This window comes from Xiphophorus couchianus, chromosome 3 (assembly GCF_001444195.1).
Source record: "Xiphophorus couchianus chromosome 3, X_couchianus-1.0, whole genome shotgun sequence".
NCBI lineage: Eukaryota > Metazoa > Chordata > Actinopteri > Cyprinodontiformes > Poeciliidae > Xiphophorus > Xiphophorus couchianus.
Window position 1 is genome coordinate 3,922,786 of NC_040230.1, and position 20,196 is coordinate 3,942,981.

General features: G+C 36.1%; 3 protein-coding genes across 3 annotated transcripts in view; 1 reads left to right on the forward strand and 2 right to left on the reverse strand.

The window, feature by feature from the left end:
• Positions 1-950: 950 nt before the first annotated feature.
• On the reverse strand, positions 951-4,256 carry mettl6 (methyltransferase 6, methylcytidine). Its single transcript, XM_028012261.1, has 5 exons — positions 3,753-4,256; positions 3,068-3,202; positions 2,610-2,780; positions 2,007-2,148; positions 951-1,617 (listed from the first exon to the last, which is right to left on the reverse strand). The coding sequence occupies exons 1-5, from the start codon at positions 4,050-4,052 to the stop codon at positions 1,415-1,417; spliced, it is 951 nt and encodes a 316-aa protein (XP_027868062.1). The 5' UTR covers positions 4,053-4,256; the 3' UTR covers positions 951-1,414.
• Positions 4,257-4,400: 144 nt separating this feature from the next.
• eaf1 (ELL associated factor 1) lies at positions 4,401-10,755 on the forward strand. Its single transcript, XM_028012263.1, has 6 exons — positions 4,401-4,653; positions 6,293-6,387; positions 6,732-6,868; positions 6,973-7,145; positions 7,625-7,843; positions 7,912-10,755. Exons 1-6 carry the CDS (start codon positions 4,551-4,553, stop codon positions 7,959-7,961), a joined length of 777 nt encoding a protein of 258 aa, XP_027868064.1. The 5' UTR covers positions 4,401-4,550; the 3' UTR covers positions 7,962-10,755.
• Positions 10,756-12,428: 1,673 nt separating this feature from the next.
• Positions 12,429-20,196, reverse strand: part of bmper (BMP binding endothelial regulator) — a 39,609-nt gene continuing 31,841 nt past the window's right edge. Inside the window, exons 10-16 of the mRNA XM_028012260.1 lie at positions 19,849-19,953; positions 16,467-16,512; positions 15,686-15,837; positions 14,841-15,042; positions 14,380-14,722; positions 13,915-14,045; positions 12,429-13,506 (exon numbers count right to left, since the gene is read on the reverse strand). Of these exons, the coding sequence (XP_027868061.1) occupies positions 13,325-13,506; positions 13,915-14,045; positions 14,380-14,722; positions 14,841-15,042; positions 15,686-15,837; positions 16,467-16,512; positions 19,849-19,953 (1,161 nt within the window). The 3' untranslated portion in view covers positions 12,429-13,324. The remainder of the gene's footprint in view (positions 13,507-13,914; positions 14,046-14,379; positions 14,723-14,840; positions 15,043-15,685; positions 15,838-16,466; positions 16,513-19,848; positions 19,954-20,196) is intronic.

Sequence of the window (20,196 nt, forward strand, 5' to 3'; positions counted from 1 at the left end):
TGCCTGCTGGGTATTGTTGTTGAGTCCTCTTGAAAGTATAATCCACAGAGATTATGCTATGTGTCCTTGCACCGAACATGCAAACTGTTTTTAAAAGCTATTTTCAAAGTGTTAAGGAACTTCCAAAAATTAATATTTCAAACAAAATATATTTGCAAAAACTGTGGTGGTGGGCATGGTCATCTCCACAAAAGGTTCTGTGGTTTGAGTCTTGCATGCAAGCCTTTCAGGAAGTGGGTGCACATTGTACCTGTTAGTATGTTTTCTCATTTTCATCACAGAGATAAAAAAAACAGCATATGTTTTTTGGTGTAAAGATAATTACAGATTTAGCTGACTACAACTGGTAAGAAACATGTGTGAAAGTAGTGAAAGTATTAACTACAATGATTTTTACAGAAATCAGTTTTTATAGTAGTTTCAAAATCTAAGTTTAAGAAAGTAACAATTTATTTTAATGGATGGATGTCATCTCTGCATTTTAAATATCTCTTTTGTTATACTGTGGCTTGATGTCTTTTTGTGTTTTAAATAGCTGGTCACATAAAGAGAGCATGCATGTGTTTGGTGCTTCTGGAAACTTTGCAGTTGCTCTTCTCATCCTGGACAGGAAACCACATTGTCAGGTTGAAAAACTGCATCACAGAGACCCCACGCTGCTTCTGCTGGGTGCTCACTTATCATTAAAAAACATTTATGGAAGTAATTATTTGTATGTTAACTAGCAGTTTAACTGTTTTTATTTTTTGGATAATAAATTAAATTAAAAGAAATACAGTGAAACATTCTTAAAAACATCTCATCCCAGAAAACAGTTTGTAGATATTTTCGATCAAGGTATCTTGGCCAATAGTCTTTTCTTTGCTTTACTTTGCCGTGGAGGATGATTAACATCAGCACACTCATCTGGTAAACATACAGTATGTACTATCAATACATAAACAAATGTGTCATAGTCTTTGGTCACTTTTTATTCTCACTCAAAAAAAAATTGTGACATCAAGCTCTGATGAATGTGAAGATACATGAAATTCAGCTGACTGTATTGAGTTTATTTTATGTAGCCTGGATGTGAATATATCTTTGAGTTTGTGACATCATTGTTATTTTAAAGAATAAATGACTATTTGAAAGGACCAAACTGAAATGACCCAATCAAGGTTTACAGATCATCTTCAATGGATAAGAAGACATAGATGGTTAAAAATATTTTTAAAAGGGTACAAACAAAAAAGTATTTAAAAAAAATCCTCACCTGGTTCTATATTGGCATGCTAATGAACTGAAAATTTTTGTTGTACAAAAAATTTAAATACCTCCTCGTTCAAAGAGCAAACTTGGTAGGAAACCCCAAGTCCCTTATTGTAGTTTCCAATTTCATCCAGTAGACATAAATTGTTTTACTGTCCACATTTCAATCTTCTTGTTTGCTCTCTTTGGAAGAATTGTGAGATAATAGTCCAGAACCTTGTTGGGAATGTGCTGGTTTGATAAACTTGCTCTGAAGGAAAACTCTGGGAACACAAAGCCCCTCTTTCTTATTGACTGTCTTTCTCAGGACATATTCATTAACCACAGACTGGAAGTCCGCCTCTTCAAACAGCTTAGCCAGGAACTCTGAAAACAGTTAAGTAAAACAGATTGAGACTGTAAAAGAAATCGATCACAGAGGACTGCTTGTTATGCACCATATTTGAGAAACTACCACATAGTTTAACGGATATGCATTCAGACACTACATATTCACATTATATTTGGTCAATTAGAAGAATTTTTAATGTTGATGTCACACTTCAGATTTACTTTAGAGTCCAAGATGCTAAAACTTAAGGGCAATAGAAAAAAAAGAAGAAAGAAACTGTTGGTTAATCACAATAATATAGGCAAAGTAGACATCAAAAGAAACAGCTGTGTATTTATTCAATTTATAAATGAGAAAAATAAATACATTTTATGTCTCTTAATAGTCTGTGTTGAACAAAATACCTACATTGAACTTTACTGACCTTTAGAGAAGAAGTAGGACCTTGTTCCATCTTGACGGACATAGAAGTTGTCCCCCAGCTTGCTGCCAGATTTAAACCGGAGCATAGCGTGATCATAGAGGCCATAATCCCTGAACAGGATGACACCGCCAGGCTTCAGAACCTGAAAGTAAGATTCAGACCATATTAGACATCAAATGATGTTCCCAAAAATGTTGGCATGCTGTATGCATAGTATCAAAAGGAAAAATATGCTCTTAAATGAATGTTGTACAAACTAGGCCTGGGACTTTAACTTGTTAATCTTAATGGATCAATAACAGAAAAAAATACATAAAAAATATTGAACGCAATTAATCACACAGTGGAATGTAAACAGATGTGCTGTCTAACCCAGTGTTTCAAGAAGTCAAAGATTCTGAATTGAAAAACTTTGCTAATTGCTTCAAATATTGCCCTTGATAAGAATGCCCTTAATCATTATTAATTACTTACAAATCCAATATTCAATTAATTTCTCATCATGCCCCACCAACAGCAAAAACACAACATCTTAAACTAGAACACTTATTTGTGTCACTATGACACCCTCAGCACGTTTTGCTTGTCCATCTCTGTTTTTACCTTGCCAATGTTCTCTAAAGCCACCTTCATCTTATCAGGATGAATGGCCGACAGGACAAAGATGAGAGTAACAACGTCGACGCTGGCCTCTGGAACATTTTCCATCAGATGGTCTTTTGTTAAATCACACTGGAACGCACAGCAGCGGTCGGGGCGGTACAGAGGATTTTTCTGTTTCAACAGCACAAAACAAATCACATATACAACCTTCGTAGATGTTTTTAAATACTCTCAAGCACAAGCTTTCAAAACTAAACTGCACTCTACTGATCAGAGCTGCTGATTGTAATTAATTTTAATTTTTTGACATCAATAAGTCTGATTTCACTAAATCTTGAATCATTTTTGTCACTTTTTTAGTTATTGTGCATTAAAAAAGCAACTAAACTGTTAAATGTAGAATTGGGCTTCTATAATTAATCAAAAGTAATTCAAAGATTCACAGGTTGAAATCTTACTTTGACAAATTCAACAGCCCGGGGTGAGAAATCACATGCATAAACAAAGATGTTGAGGTCCTCCTCTAGCAAAGGGAAGATGCAGTTTCCTACTCCACAACCAGCCTCCAGCAGAACCAGCTTCTGGGACTCAAACTGAAAAAAGGTTAGAAAAAATACAGAATACTGTTAAATAACAATTTATTTAGTATGTGCATGTGTTGATATAAGTTCAAATTATGCTCACTACAAAAACTTTGAGACAACTCCAAAAATCTAACATTGACATTTCTGTGGAGCCAGTTGTTTCTACTGTTTCTTCAAAAATGTATCTATAGTAGTGGGGAATGGTATTATATAAATGTAAGTAACTAAATATCCAGACAAACATTACAGGGACAGAAAACGTTGTGTGGCTCACTTAAACGAGCCACACAACTTTTGGTCCTATCAGGTTTTCCTAGATGTAAAGATTTCCCTCAAAAAGTCTTTCAAACATAAGAAACCTACCACTTAACATGCTGATGGCTGCTTACATCTTTACACCCTGGCATTGTGTTATACTACATTACCGAATGCTATCAAGCTGCCAAATTCTTGGTTTTACAGTAAGTCACATTTGCTTTTAATCAGTTGATGAAGTTTATTTGAGTACTTTTTGAGAGTTTATTTGAGTACTTTTGGAGAATGATCTCGGTCTGCTAACCTCTCTACATGCTTGGAGGTCCTCAAACTCTCTGGTGGTCCAGTGTCTGTCTTTGAAGAAATTTGTAGTATTTCTCTTGTAAAACAAGTCCCAGTTTTTTTGAGCTTCTTTTTCAATTTTCATCTGTTTGAAGTCGGACACCAGAGTCCGCTCGCTGCTCAGTCTGTCCAGCTCCTCCTGGGTTAAATGTCCGGCTGTGGAGGTTGTTGCTTGTCCGCATGGAAACGTTTCATTTTTGGATTTCAATTTTACGGTTTGTGTAAGGTCAACTTCGCACTTTTCAATTCCTGTAAATGACATAATACCTTAAAACTGATTGGGTGCCTTGTCAACAAGTAAATTTTTTTTTAAAAGGCTAACATCTAGACATTTAAAAGTAGAATATAATTTGCTAAACTTTTCCACCGTTCGACGCCATCTTGTTCGTTGTTTTAACTCTACCGTGTGGAGTCAAAAATAGTAATTCCTTGTCCATTTCAGTGGCACCACTGTCTTGACATAGATACAAATTCCCAGTAAACATTAAATAAAACGTGAGATAACTTTAATAAATTATTACGTTGAGATTCTTGTTTGTTCATTAAAAACTTACTTACAACCAATTTTCGGAAGTATTTTATAGTGGAACCAAAAGCGGAAGTGCGTTGTTGTTTTGCTAATAGTTAGCATCCGCAGTTAGCACCTTTTCTTTATTTGGATTCTCTGTTGAACCCAGTTGAAGTAGCCAGATCTAACTCGGCGTTTCAGAGCATTTGACGCAAATGTAAGTTTTTAATAACTTCAAAGAAAGCCTCGACCATGAATGGGAGTACGAATCCGCTGCTGGATAAAGAGGAGCATGTTTTGAAGCTCGGAGAAAGCTTCGAGAAGAGGCCAAAATCTTCTTTTCACACCATCAGATGTGAGTGTTAGAGGCGCCTCTGTGTTTATTTACAGTCACAATCAGAAGCGACGATTGAGCAGATCATTACTAAATAATTACAACAATGTCATTGTTTTTGCTACAAGTATCTTAAAATTCGATTGGGACAATATGGATATACTATAAATTCATTCCGAAATAGTACTTGACAAGGTACTTGAAAATATTTTAGTTTAAAAATCTTAATTTTTTCTGAGTCAGAGGTTCATAGTTAGTCATCGACAGTCAAAGGTTAATAAAGATTAGGGATAGGAAAACAGAATACAATTACTAAACAATAAGACATTTGTAGACTTTATTATTCTGTATTCTACTTTTTTACACTAGGCATACAGTAGCTATGTTTACTTCTTTATCTACTCCCACGGATTTGTACATTTTGTCTGAAGAACCACAAACAAAGCTACAGACGTGATAATATTATTGGTAATATAATATTATATTATATTACCAATATAATATTATATTATAATATTATATTATAATATTATAATATAATATTCATCTAACTACAATGAAGATATCAGTTCCCATAGTTGCTCACTTTAAAGCACTTCCAGCAATCTCTGTGACTTAATCTTAGGCCCTCTTACCGGTATCAGGTGTGGGCTGCCACTATTACTTAGACCTGGAAATCTAAATTTTAATATTCATTAAATAAACAAAATCCCTGAATGTTTTTTTAAATATAGAACATTCAGGGATTTAGATTTTTATCATTTATAGAGGCATGCCAAGATGGTGTTACAGTGGAGGGATTCAGAGAGGATGACTTTTTTCAGATAAGAGTAAAAGACCTTTCCCTTTGAAACTTCTCTTTCATAGGAAAGTTTTGAACTTAATCAGCAATGCAAGAAGGTTACAATACAGAGGTACTATGAAATGGAGGTCGATAATTTACTGCTCCTAAAGTAGGCAGGCAAAATAACGTTTTATACATTATAATAACACTTTATATATTTTTACACCTTTAAATTAGAATTTGAAATAAAATTTGAATACTTTAAAGTAACAGTAAACATTTCTTGCTCCCCTTAAAAAAATTATAATAATTTTGAAAACATTCTGTTGCCTCTTTTGTTGTAATTGTGTATTTATTCAACCATTTTCTGAATGTTATAATCCTATGTAGCATTAACTTGTAAGTGGAATGAACTAGAGGCTACCTCAGCAGTCTGTAACCTAGTATTTGAAGCAAATCAATCAAGCTTTATTAGCAGACTTCAGTTCATAAATACACAGAAAGATAAATCATTTATTCATTAATTTATTTGAGATGTAATTAAATATCACAAAAGATCTCAAATGTATTATGGAGCAATTTAAACACGGTAACGCCATGCCGTTTGGCTTGGTTGCTTCTACATATACCACATTTAATGGGACAATATTTCATTTTGTGTTTGTGACTCTAGTCAGTGCAAACATTGTTAACTAGCCTTACATATACTGGAAACAACCAGCTCATCTAAATAAGCACAATATTTTAAACTGACCGAATTTGGAATGAAAGCTTTAAGAGACACCAGTACATTAGTACCACAACCTAAAGATTATTATAAACATACATATTAAGAACTCACCAGACCCATGATTAATGCCTCAATTTCTTTTTCAGATGACTTCAAACCAGCATCTATTGACACTAGTTGTGAAGGAGAGCTGCAAGTTGGGAAAGGAGATGAAGTTACCATTACACTACCTCACATTCCAGTAAGACTCTCAGAGGAGGGTGTGACACAAAGCAACTTTTACATTGCCAGTTAGGCCATACTTGACAATCCCTAAAACTCCAGTTTGACATATTGAGTAATGAGTAATATGTCAGTGGTTACAGTTTATCTGTTAATTATGTGACAACCTTACTATATAAATAAGTAAAGTGTTTCTGATTTGGTTAAAATGGGAGCTACTGGTCAGTTGTTTCCTTATTAGTTGAAAAATAGTCATTGAGATCCATCCGTCTGTTACATATCTCTAAAAATGCTTTTACTAATAAGTATGTAGCTAGGGAAAATAAAAAATAACAGAAAATTAAAATCAAACTTGTCTTTCAGGGCTCCACGCCTCCTATGACAGTATTTAAGGGAAACAAGCGACCATATCAGAAGGACTGTGTTCTCATCATTAACCATGATACGGGTGAATTCGTCCTGGAGAAGCTCAGCAGCAGCATCCAGGTGAAGAAAACAAGGTGAGGGAAAAATGCTTTAGACTTGAAGACAAACTGAACAGTTTTTCACAAAACAATCTAAAAGGTCTAATATTATGTATATGTGCTGTTTGCTTATGCTACAGGGCAGAGGGGAGCAGTAAGATCCAGGCCCGAATTGAGCAGCAGTCAGTTCGCTCCAGCCAGCCTAGCTCTCAGTTCCGGGCCCCAACCAAACCCGGAACTGGGATCAAAACCTCTCCCTCCCAAACTAAGGACAACCCCTCTCCTGAGCCGCAGCTCGATGACATCAAGAGAGGTGAGGAGGTTCAGCCGCGCACATCAAAGTTACCTGAATGCAAAATAGTAAAGGGGCAGTAGTATGTATTTTCCAGGTTCATAGTGCCATGTCATAGCAAAATCAAGTAACCAAATTACTTTCTGTTGTTATAAAAATGCTATATACTGTATATTAAATATAACTTATTAGAAATTTAACTTTGTAATTTAACATTTGACATTAGGCAGCTTGGAAACTGCAGCTCAGAGGCGGCGCTAGGTTAATACAGGTGTTTTACACAACTGAATGGTTGCCATGGAGATTAAATGATTTCTCCAACATATATGAAGGAATCAACTAAACACTCCAGGCAGGTTTTTGATGTGATTTGAAGCTCAAAAAATGTAATTTTACATAATACTACTCCTTTAAGATGCTGTAGATGAGCTTTAGAAGGTCTGACTTGGATCCGTTTGAAGAAGGAAGAAACTCTAAGCACGCTGATTCCATCCTGACAGAGCTGAGAGCAGAGGTGGAGGTTATAGAGCAGATGAGCAGCAGCGGCAGCAGCTCCTCAGACTCAGCCAGCGCCTCGGGGAGCGGCGACGACAGCAGCAGCAGTGACGGCGAGAACGACGCACCGCGGCCGCTCAGCCAGACCTCCCCCAGCCGCCTCCCTGTGGTCAACGGAGGAGTCGACCGGCAGCAGGGCAACAACCAGCTCATGAACACACTCCGTGAGTTTCTGATTACCGTTAGCTTTAAAGTGTCTCCAAGAAACAGTTTCTCATCTGTTTCTCTGCAGGAAACGATCTTCAGCTCAGCGAGTCGGGCAGCGACAGCGACGACGACTGAACTCTCTGGGTCAGCCTCTCCTCCTTCACACTCCTCCTCATCTTCCTCTTTTCTGCTTGATTCATTTGTTTCTTTGCTGTGATATTTGACTCCATCCTTACGTTGTAGTATGACTGTATTTTAAAAGTTTTATTTTAGTATTTTCTTAAAGATGGCCACCCAGACACATTAGGAGTTTATTTTTATTAGATGTATATTTTGTTTTGGAAGAGTTTTACCTGAGAGTGATGGAAGATTATATATAGAGCATTCATGCATATTTTAAGTACTAAAAGAAGCTAGTTTTATCAGCCGAATACTTCTATTTTTATTATTAAGTTTTGTTTTTATATTAAAATTAACAAGATAAAGGTTTCAGTCGGAACCACCCACTTGTTCCTCCCCGTATGTCAGACAAAGCTGTGGACATCCTCTCTTTATGTTATTGTTATTAGCACTTCTTAGCTAATAACACAAATCAAACTTGCATTCATATGCATTCTCTTTCTTTAAATACTAAAAGATTAACTGCAAAAAGTGTATAAATAGCCTTTCAGTTATTTCACATTTGATTCTTTGGTGGCTATTTGGCACTACAAAAAACAAGAGAAAGTGAATTTTACCTGCCCTATTTTTCAAAAAGAGATTCTATTGACTTTTCATTAATTATAGAGAAAATGAGGATGTTTATATCTGGTATAAAAGCTGCTCATACTAGTTCCTTATTATAACTGATGAATAACATCTTGGATGATGTTCTTTTCTCCCACCACAAGATGGCAGATAAGATTCAATATTAAAACAGAAACCTAGTCAATGAAAGACATCCATTGAGTAGGTTTATTTGTAATACCAAAAAAATGGGTTCTTCCTAACTTGGTTTGGTTTCTCTGGAAGATAACGTTGTGATTTGTTTGTGTTGGACCTTCGTTTACCCTAACTGTTACTCATTGTGTTCATCTTTCTCTGAAATAGCAACAGATGTAGATTAGAAAATGAATAAAGTCAACCATTGTGTATTTAAAACTGGATAACCAAAAAAAAAAAAATCAAAGAGAAAAAGGTTACCAGTTTAGTCGCAGCTCTTTTGTTGATTGCAGAGAGTGTTACTATCTGAGAGCTGTGTGTACTGTGTCTACCCTTCAGCTTAGACACATATCATTTTCTCGTTAATGTTTGATTTTTATATGTCATTTTTGGTCTTAATGTCAGGTACTTGAAGCATCATCTTTGTGTTTTAGAGATTTGACATTATTATTCAACCCTCCCGAGCCAATCATTGAGGCAGTTATTTAAAACTATATAAAGGCTCTACATTATAGGACACTTGGAACCACAAAAAGCTTATAGGATAACTTTTATTTGTTTCAGACATGTGTTGTTTGTTTGACCCAGAAATATACCAGGCCACAGGACCTTTAAATGCTTTACAGAATTTTAGTTTAGTAACAAAAGTAAATGTATTATACTCTGAAAATGCCAAAGAATAGAATTCACCTAGAGAAAGACATTCAGGATTGTTGATTGTGTTCAGTTTACAGTTTTACAGTCTTTCTGTGCAAACAGTATAATTGGTTACTTTGTTGTTTTTTTTAACTTAACTGCAAACATTTTTGTGTTTGGTATTATTATTTAGAGTTACTAATAAAGAAGAGTCTCAGTATTAAAATAACTAGGCCTAAACATAAAATTGTTTTTGTAAAAGATGTCATAGAGAAAAAACCTTTTATTATTACAGAGTGACTCATAATTACATTTGGGAATTTGTAGAAAGTTTTAGATCACATTTAAAATTACTTTACATACAAAATAGACTGTTTTACACTAATTGGAGTACTAAATAATCTCTTACTTACAAAAACTGACTTTTTTCTTTTCTTGTGAAAATGAATGCTCCATTGCTCCAGTTCTGACATGTATTATTGTGAGCAAAACCGCATCCAGACATACACTCCCAGTCTGTTGGTCCCAAACTTAAAGTAACCAGCAGACTAGAGACGTACAGCTAACAGAAATTTGAGTGAATATACTTTTACATCATTAAGGTTCATAATGTCAGATTTCATCACTGTCTTTTTTTTTTACTCTTTCATGCTCCAATTTATCTACATCAGTTGCAGAATCATTACAAATGCATGCTGTAGCAGTAAATAACAATAAATTGGGATCTTCCCTTTTATTTAAAAGAAGCTGGAAGGTGTGTTTTGCTAGAGGTGATCACAAATTTCATAATAATCATAAATATGTTGAGCTCATTCTAGTTGTGAGCTGGAAAATGAGAGGCTTAGTTATTTATTTTGGTGCTCAGTACTAAACGCAATACAAGCTTATAACTATATGTTTCTCTCCATTTTATGGATGAAAACACAAAAGGAACATGTTTACAGCTCTATGCCGAATATAGACTGGAAATAATGACTTCCAGCTTAAATGGACATTCTTCCGTTTTCCACCACGGACTTAAAAAATCCAACTTTGGAGTGCAAAGAGAATGCAAATAACCTAGCTCGCTAAATTAACTAAACAAACTAGATTGTCAACTTTCTAATATCCAAGGAAATATTAGTGTTGCTTAGTTTATTTTTAGGCATCTGGTAAATGTGTAAGGCTCAATTGTTGATTTACTCCAAAAAGAAACTAACATATTTTTTATTCTGTTGTTTCCCATAGAAACTGTAAAAGTCTTGCAAAAGTGTGCAGTTGTTTTACTTACTGTGTTGTATTTGTTATTTTAGTTTTGAGTCTTAGAAATGTATTTATGTGAAATTTGGATTGTATTAAGTTTGCAAATTTCAGTAAAATAGTTTCCCACATTCATGGTGAAGAATTCTGTTTGTACTTTGTGTACTGATGCATTCCCCCCTTACAAATTTATTCTATTTCTTTGTTTTTTGTCACACTGAAATGTTTTAAATCATAAAACACATTTTAAGGCAACACAAACATAACCTGAGCAAATGCAAAAAGCAATTTTTATATCAGATTGATATAATTTATTACAGGAAATATTATTCAAACCAGTGTGGCCCTGTGGGAAAAAGTAATTGTCCTCCCCAATAAATCATGAATTAACTTTGATTAACCACATTATTCGGAAAGGTTGAGTTTAATTTCACTAGCCTCATCCAGGCCTGATTACTCTCAGATGTGTAGAATAAAGAAATCACTTAAGCAGCACCTGTTTGACAACATGAAGTAGGCTGAAAGAAAGCAGTAGATGACAAATAGTTAATGAAATCAGTCAGAAAAAGGTTACCAGGCAATTTCTAAGGATTTAGAACTCCAGTTAGCCACGGTGGGAATCATTTTAAATATATGGGGGGAAAAAAAACATGGAACAATGTTGAACCTTCCCAGAAGAGGCCAGCAAACTCAAACTACTCCGAGAGCTTCAGTGACTCATCTAGGAAGTCTCAAAAGAACCCAGAACATCTGAAGCGCTGCATCAATCAGAGAAGTCAAAATTAAAAACCACTGCTGAGATAAAAGTTTCACATGTACAAAAAACATCTTGATGATCTGCTAACTGTTCCGGAAAAAAAGTTGTTGACTGACTAGACAAATGTATAAGATTAAAATAAGTGAGTCAAATCTGCCAGCAAGTCCAAAACTGAAACACAAAAAAGAAAAAGATGCTGTGGCTTAACTGTAAACAGGCGTTTCATGTTTAAAAGATTCTTCACTGGCTAAATTAAAACAATCCTTCAAAGAAGAGTGGGCCAAAATCCCTCTACAACAAAGGAAACAACTCATTTTCAGTTATCACTAATACCTGAAGTCAGTAGTTAAGTTTAGGGTGCACTTACGTTTACACTTATGGCCAAGTTGGTATTGAATGTATTTTTCTGCTTAATAATGAGAAAATCATTTTAAAATGACCTTTTTTTATTTCAATATTTGTTTCTTTGCTTTGATATTTAAATGTTTAATCTGAACCATTTAAAGCAAAAGACTCCGAGGGGCAAAACCTTTTTCATGGCGCTGTTTATATCACATTAATCCAGAATCGATTGGACAGCATAAAAAATATCTTAAAAATAAAATCCATACAATGAATAATTAGATACATTTCTGTAAATAAAAACTAACTTTACACATATTTTATTTTGTATATATTTAATAATTTAGGCAGGTTTATATATAAAGGTACGAAAATACAATTTATTTAATATTTGTTCTTTCTCCATTGCTTTTTGCTATTTCTGTATTAGTTGCAGAAGCAGCAAACAAAACAAAATATGGAAAAAGGGATTTTGAAATATCTAAAAAAAAAACAATTAAATTCTCACAATATTTGAAAATAACATTTTGCACTTTTTATGCTTCTAATTTTTTCATTTTTACCTATACTTCATCTATATTCAGCTAATTTTAATTTTAAGCATTTCTCAAAGACAATTTACTATCAGTCCAATTCTTCTCTGTTTGAAGATAGTGATATACTCCAATATTCATTTACTATAAAGAGCAGAGACAGTAGTCAAAAAGGATCTTCGAAACAAATGATATATTGCTGGTCTTAAATAATTATCGTCAAGTGAAACATATGTTTACATGAACACCTTCAGGTTTTATACTATCCACAACAAACTGTACACGGAGCTTTAATACAATACAGTACTTATTCCCTGCGATGGTGCAATAAATGAGTCACATTTGGGCATTTTTCTTCAAACAGTAACACAAAAGTACACAACAAATACATAAATAGCTTTTTGTTTCCCTTTGAATCAAACAAAACAATTAGATTTCTTGGTTCTGGCTCTTGCTACAACATGTCAATGAAGGATATATAAATTAACATCAACGACACATAATAATAATTAGAGCAATAATAATATAAAAGCTGTTCTGTCTTTTATATGAATCTGGTAAGCTTACAGTATGCACTGATGGAATAGAGATTAGCCGGGCAGTTTGATATGATGCATCAGAAAATTTCTCAGTAATGCACAAATCCGTATACCCAGTGTCTCCAACTTAAATCTCTGCAAGGAGGTGCCTGATTGGCTCTGAGATGAGTCCTCTGGCCCAAGCAGCTTCTCAAAGGCCCAAACCTGAGCGGTCCTCAGATGGTGCCCTGAGTTTTTTCTTGATATTTAGTTTTTCTTCTAAAAATGCCACAGTACTTGGCATCAGAAGAGTCACAAGAACATCTGAGATGCGTCAGTCTGTCCCCCGTTTTTTGTTTCTCTTATGTTGGAAGTCACTGCAGCACATTTCTTTGCAACATTATGGACCCTGAGTACCATGGTGCATTTGACTGGTAGACTTGAACCCATTAGCGTCCTTACCGCTCTTTGTTAGCTTGGTCCTCTAGTTTGAACACTACAGATGAGTCTCCCTAAATTAGCCCCTCCCACTCAGTCAGAGGTTAACAAGGGTCACCGTCCAGGGCAGGACGTGGGTTTGATGCAGCGTCCCTGGAACAGCACCAGATTGGCGGGGCAGTGGCAGCCGGCCACGCAGGGTTTATGACATGGTCCGATCTCATTCCAGTTGTCGCAGGTTTTAATACATCCAGGACCGCAGGTGTCATAGACTGCTTCATGTTTACACTGGGTGGCTGGGAGAAAGAAGTAGAAAAAAGAGAAAATCAGGACTTAAAGCATGAAAACTGGATGCAACAAACATCTCATAGCCTCATGCATTATTTTTAAGCACAAACACACTCGGTATGTAAATAGCAAAACATAACCCAAGCTGTTTTGTTAGCAAATCTATACAGTTAAATGCCAAATTCTTTACACTAGTTTTATGACAAGAATCACAAATTTTATTCGGGATAAAACAAACTTCCTATTTTTATCTCCCTTTAAGGATACCTCTACCATAAACACATAAACTATGCAACACTCTTAAGGTGAAAGGAAATCAGAAAGGCTAGTATTTAGATCTCAAGTCATCTCTATAAACTATTGTGTTTCTTCTATGTATTAGTCTATGAGACTGGCGATGAGTCACAAACACTAACCCATGCAGACGACGTCAGGCTTCCACTGTACCGGCACTCCTTCTCTCTCACAGGCTCTGCTGTAGGCAATGAAAGACTCACAGTAGCAGTTTTTATGGACCGGACACTCACACATGTCTGTCACACATGACCTGCAAAGAGCACAATATGATTTAGTGTAGAACGGCTTCACTTTCACAACATTAAGTCTAAATTTTCTCAGATATTCCTTGAAGTAAAATTTTTCAAAACAATCAAGATTCCTTTGTCTTCAAAGAATTTGGGAATGGCCAATTTGGGAATTTGGAAATTTTGGGAATTTACACTTTTTGTTAAATCAAGACACACCTCAAACACCTCAAAAATGATTGATTGGTTAAAGAGTAGCACAAATAGACAAAGACTCTTATCACAAGCTTAATCAGTGACAAAATGGCTTGTGGACAAAACAGTCAATTACACACACAAAAAAAATCTTGTTTCTACCTGTAGAACGGCCCAAAATCAACCACACGGTGGCACCTCTGAAAATCCCACGATTTTATCTTCTGGCATTCTCGGTGGGCCCGGAGCTTGACTTTGACTGTGCCGGGGCACAGGTGGGACGTCGACCTGCGAGGTGGATGCTGCTGGGAGCAAACATCATTTCCATCGACTCGCCATGACTCGGCAAACTCGTCCACGTCGAACTTCAATAAGCCATCACCCCCAATGGTGTCGTCTCGCTTCTGACCGTTGTAGTTCCCACAGAGGCCGCAAAGGCGACCGCGTAGGTGGGGAGCAGCAACAACTTCTACAAAACTGTCGCCATCCCAGGTGATTTCTAGACCTGCAGTGTGAAAAACAAAGCTTAGGGACTGTGGATTTTTAAAAAAAAGTTAATATGGGCTAAATTTTTAGTTGCCCAACAATATCCAAATATACTATGTGTCTTAATGTGCCCCAACCTGCAATGGTGGTGAGTTTAAGCAGGTATCCATCCAAATCGATGTGCACCCCAGGGCCGTGGTACGGCAGTGCAATGCGAGTCCCATTCCTTCGAACTGTGAGGTGCTGATGCAGACTGAGACTCAAAGCGCCGAGTCGAACTTCAACAAACTGAGTCCAGGAGAACGAGCGAGTTCGCCGAGCATCGTTCTTCACCAACACCTGCAATTAAGAGAAATTTGACTCATTACACTAATATTTAAGCTCAAGATCTTGATGTGAAGGTAAATCTATCAACCATTTCCATTTTTTTAACAGCCAGCTGTTTTGGAAAAGCTTGTTTTTAGAAAAGTATACCACTCATTTGTATTCATTCCAAGCAAATAACTCAAAATCTTTTGAGGTGGACTGGGTTTATTTTTGCCCATTCTTCTCTGCAGAATAGCATAACCTTTGTAGAAATGGATGGAAAGTGTCTGTGAACATCTTTTTCAATTATTGTCCCAGAGTCCAATTTAGGTTTAGGCCATTCTAACACATGAAGATGTTTTGGTCCAGTCCATCCCATTGTATCTCTGGCTGGTTTGGTGGTGTCAGGACAATTTGAGATTAGAGGAAGTGGATTTTATCATGTAGGTGACTTATGAAGGCTGCACTCGATTTTATATAGGGGTAAAGAGTAAAAGTGGCAAATTATAAATGCAAGACACACATTTTAGATTGTTAATCATAAGAATTTTTGAAAACTATGTTTCATTTTCCTTCCACAGTAGAAAAGTTTCCATATTGAGCTGAGGTGAATTTTTTCCTTCTATATTTCATCTAACTTGGGATAAGCAAATTCCCGCAACCTCTGTTTGCCTACCGTGAAGCTGTTGATGCTGTTTCCAGGTATTCCAGATTGGGTCCCACCACATTCACGTGTCAGCACATATTGACAAGTTCCCTGAAAGTTAAAGGTCCTGCCATCATAGGTGTTGTAGTGAGGGTCACCAAAGACTGTGCATACACCAGGTTCTGCACAGAAAAAAAGACGGAGAAAGGAAATGATGAAAAAAAAGACACGGAAAAGGTGCTTGTGCTGTTTAAATCTGAGTAACTATAAATAACTGCAGTGGAGGAGAAGCAGACCACGAAACATCACAAGCTTTAAAACAAATGTATCTTAAAAACTTGAAATCCAACTCCAGAAACGGAATTTATGAGAAATACAGAAATATTTGGCTCTAATCTGCCTTGCTCAGAAGTGAAACCAGTATATGTGGTGTGGTAAAAAGTCTGCCGTACCCAAATAAAACTACATTTTATTTTATGTGCAAATGAGGTTTAGAGGGTATTTGTATTACTGAAATAGACCATGCTGGGGGATTTCTGCTGAGGAAAAATGACCTGAGAACAAAACCACAGTCTGGACCAAAGTACTGTGAGAACTACTTAACCAAAGTGGCAGAAGTTTGCTCTCAGAAGTAAAGATTGACTCTTAGGATCATTTGTATATTCATGCAGGACTTATATATATATGTATATACAGTATATATATATATATATATATATGTATGTGGGGGTGGGCATGTGTGTGTGTGTAAAAAAAAAAGTCAAGATAAGTAAGAGATTATTTAATACTCCAATTAGTTGGACTTACTCACTTTCAGTGCAAACTGGACAGCAGCCGGTTCTGTTCAGGATCTTGTTCTGTAAGGAACGAGGTGGAGGCATTATTCATACTTATCAAAGAAAAAAAAAGACTGAAGAATGTCCGGCTAAAAGCGATAAAATTTATAACAGATCCATTTAATTAATGGGAGGACTGGAATAAACAGATTTTTCAGTTATTGGCCTGCAAAATACCAGTCAGAATCATTCAAGGAAAAATTGTCCAATGGTTGAATTGGTTCATATCCCTTCATAATCATAATGCATTGAATAAAAAACACAGTTTGAGTCATTGTTATCAGTACACAACATGTTGAGTGAAATTAAAAGTTTTAAGTTTCTTTCAACCTTGATTCCTTTCAGAAAAGATGACAAAGTTGCATGTGAAAAGCTAACTGACATTTACAAGATCATAAAACTTTGGACTGAATGTTTAGTAAAAACATGGATTGTTTTTCTAAATTTTTGCAGTTTTTCATTACTTCTAAAATGCGTAGCTCTTAAGCAGTGTGCACACACTTCTGCTAATTAGCGGAGCTAATTTTTTGAATTGCGCTTTTGCTAACTTCCCTAAATTGTTTTTTTTTTAGATAAATTCTAAAGTTGTAAATTACTTGGCTGCTTTGCAAATTTTCAGTTGATCAAAGTTAAACATCTGTAATGAAGTTTTGGTTATTGGTTGTTAAGAGTGTTAGTGTCGGTGTTTGTCTATTCTAATTTTGAAGCGGTGAAGACTGTTTACGCAGCAGATCCTTTTCTCTCATATTCTCTTTTTTCTCCCCAATAATTTTTTTTCAAACAATTAATATACAGGAACATAATAAAATATAAATATTAGCGAACAAGATATAAACTTAAATACAAAATATAATCTTTGTAATCTTTCAATGGAAAATATAATTTGAATCAAAGTCAGTGCTTTAGCATAGCTTCCACTAAATACTGCACTTTAGTGTTAGCAGAGCTAATGTTTATGATTATTGTTTTGGGATTAAAGTAACTTTTAGTTAGTGGTACCCACCAAAGCTCAAAAGAAATGGTTTGTGTTTTAATGAGTTTATAGTCAAATCAGGGATGCCACAAAAATATCAATGCTCCAACTGCGAGTAATGGACTTTGTGTAACAGGAACCTCTGCCTATGTGTTAGTGCATGTGTGTGCATGTGTGTGTTTCAACCTCCATCAGAAGAGCAGATCAGAGAACTCTTTTACACGCAGAGTTTCTGTTGCCTGAGGGACGCTCTTCATTTGCACCTGCTTCTAAACGAGGACCCTCACTGATGTAATGTTTTTCTAAACGTTAAGCCTTAATTTTGAAGCTCGAACAGCAACCCCCATTTTAACTCTAACTATCCTTTGAAAACCTGGACGGGCCAACTCTAAAGTAGAGTTTTCCTCCCCTGTCTTTTTCATGCGCACGCCACTCATCTGTCATCGCTCGTAGACGTTCTCTGTACTCCCAGCATACGCTTCAGTTCTATCCTCCACACAAAGACCACTCTCAGTCTTTGAAGAGTGCACACACACACATAGAGGAATACACACTCCCTTTCAAAATGCACACACAGTGACAGATTAGTTTTCAAGGGCCTAAATATAGGGAACCTCTTCTCTGCTGTCACTCAAACGTAATACAGACAAAAGGCTGTTCGGAGACACGCTGTCTCCAAAGGGGACCCAGACACTCGGGTGACCTGCTGCTGACCGCAGGAGGACGGCCTGGGAGAGATTGTGTGTGTCCATGTGAGCTTAGAGAGTGTGTTGTGTCAGTGAAGAGTCACAGTTGTGACCACTAAGGACAGGTGGAGCAGTTTGTGTGCTGTATACAACCAGATTACCATCACAAATTAATCCAAAACTCAGCCAACATGTGGTTTTCTCAGTTCTCCTCAGTACCAACATCCAGCTCTGTTTTAGAAAGAAGTGTTTTGAACATGTTTTCAAAGTTTGGATTCATAGTAGATGCAATAGGTTAACAGGAATTCTTTCATCTCTTAACATCAGCTGCTCCTAGACAACATTTAATCAACCAAATTATCTTTAATATTTCATTGTTGTTCAATAAGTGATGTCACCTTCATAGCAGCTGTTATTTTCTTCCTGTTTTCATGTTTGTTTTGGTGATACACCAAGAGACCAGAATGCTTTCCGTCTTGCTCAATCCACTGGAAAGTTAAACATTTTTTATAATCAATGAACAATGCACAATGTATTTTTGCACTAAACGGTTACATTTCAATATTGGCCACATTGCCCCTTCACTATTGCAAACCTTTAACAAATAAACTACATCATTTGGTGCACTTCTTTAATAAAATGCTTCCATTTTGGGCCTTGTGAAGCATTGCAGAGGTCTTAAACAATTTAATAGAGATTCAGAACATAATGTGAAGCAGTAAGCAAATTATCGTAGGTTTTGTTCAATTCATAGTGATTTTCTCCACTACTTGCAGTCCTTTTCACTCTGAATCTTCACAAACACTGGTGACGTGAGAGTGGGTGAGTTATAATTTGATGTTTTTATTTACCAAATTATAATTTCTGTGTCTAAATGACACAACCCTTGACATGGTGTTCTCCCATTCCAAATAAAACAACAAGAATGTCTATAAATAATGATGAAATTTAATCTGACATGACAAATCATGTTCTTTTTAGAGAAATTACAACACAGACCACCAACATCATTCTGTAGTCTCCAGCTCTGACCACGAACAACAGGTGAGGGCTTGTTGTAACCACTGGAAGCGTGTGAACTTGGACTAACACTGACACCAGCTCTGACTTCATGACCGGCACCGGTCGACGGTATGTCAGGAATCCACTCCATCACCCGCAGACCGACAGATGACTTCGGAGCGAACTCTGCGACAGGTGAACGCAGCGCAAACTTCTTTTAAACTCAGCATGCTGCTGCCATTTAACAGTTGTAGAAAAAATACCTAAAACCAACTACCTATGTTTTTTTTTTAATCTATGGTGAATATTGACCAGAAGGAAATTGTGCAAGCTCAGAAAGTCTAAAATATTAAGCTCTTATTCAAGTAAATATTGTTTTATTCTATTCACCAGTAAATGGTGGCAATTCCTACACATAAATCAACAGACAGTGAAATAACAATGTAAGAATATTTTATTTTTATGAAAAGATAAGAGAAAATAATTTTTGGTACTTTTTAGATCAGGCTAATAGTTTTTGTCAACATTTTGGGGCATTTATGACTTTGGAAATGACAGAAAGTCTTGAACCATAACATGGACCTGTAAGATATGCAGGTTGTTTGGGAAAAGACAAAATAACATACGAGTTGCAAATCCAATAAGCAAAAAATCCAGATGTACTTCTACAAGTGGAAGTGAATCTCTGTCACTCACCGAGGGGCAGCTGGTGATCGGCACACACTGTTTGGGCCGACACTCGACATTGCCTTTAACACAGGCACAAAGAGTGCAGTTCACTGACGACCACATGTCTCCTTCCTACAGACACAACAGGGTCGCAGAATTAGAGCACATACAGAATAAATTGGCACATTGCATTCAGACAGCATGTCATAAACCCAGCATCTGCATTTCTTTTGCTGCTTGCTAACTTAGTAATATTTGAAGCACCAATATTAAAGCAAAGGTGTGCAACCATTGCTTTAATCTACAGTAATTTGAGTAAATGAAAAAAATCTATACATAAAAATCTGATGCAACTAAGACAATATTTGTTTGCAT

What these genes read in the sequence shown, in the direction of transcription:
- mettl6 (XM_028012261.1), bottom strand. Translation starts at nt 4,052, where the DNA reads ATGTCATTTACAGGAATTGAAAAGTGCGAAGTTGACCTTACACAAACC. An exon ending in GGGCTGTTGAATTTGTCAAA is followed by an intron (nt 2,781 to 3,067) that starts GTAAGATTTCAA and finishes CTGTTGAAACAG; the next exon opens with AAAAATCCTCTGTACCGCCC. An exon ending in GTCCTACTTCTTCTCTAAAG is followed by an intron (nt 1,618 to 2,006) that starts GTCAGTAAAGTT and finishes AACTGTTTTCAG; the next exon opens with AGTTCCTGGCTAAGCTGTTT.
- eaf1 (XM_028012263.1), top strand. Translation starts at nt 4,551, where the DNA reads ATGAATGGGAGTACGAATCCGCTGCTGGATAAAGAGGAGCATGTTTTG. An exon ending in GCTCGATGACATCAAGAGAG is followed by an intron (nt 7,146 to 7,624) that starts GTGAGGAGGTTC and finishes CCATCCTGACAG; the next exon opens with AGCTGAGAGCAGAGGTGGAG. An exon ending in CCAGCTCATGAACACACTCC is followed by an intron (nt 7,844 to 7,911) that starts GTGAGTTTCTGA and finishes GTTTCTCTGCAG; the next exon opens with GAAACGATCTTCAGCTCAGC.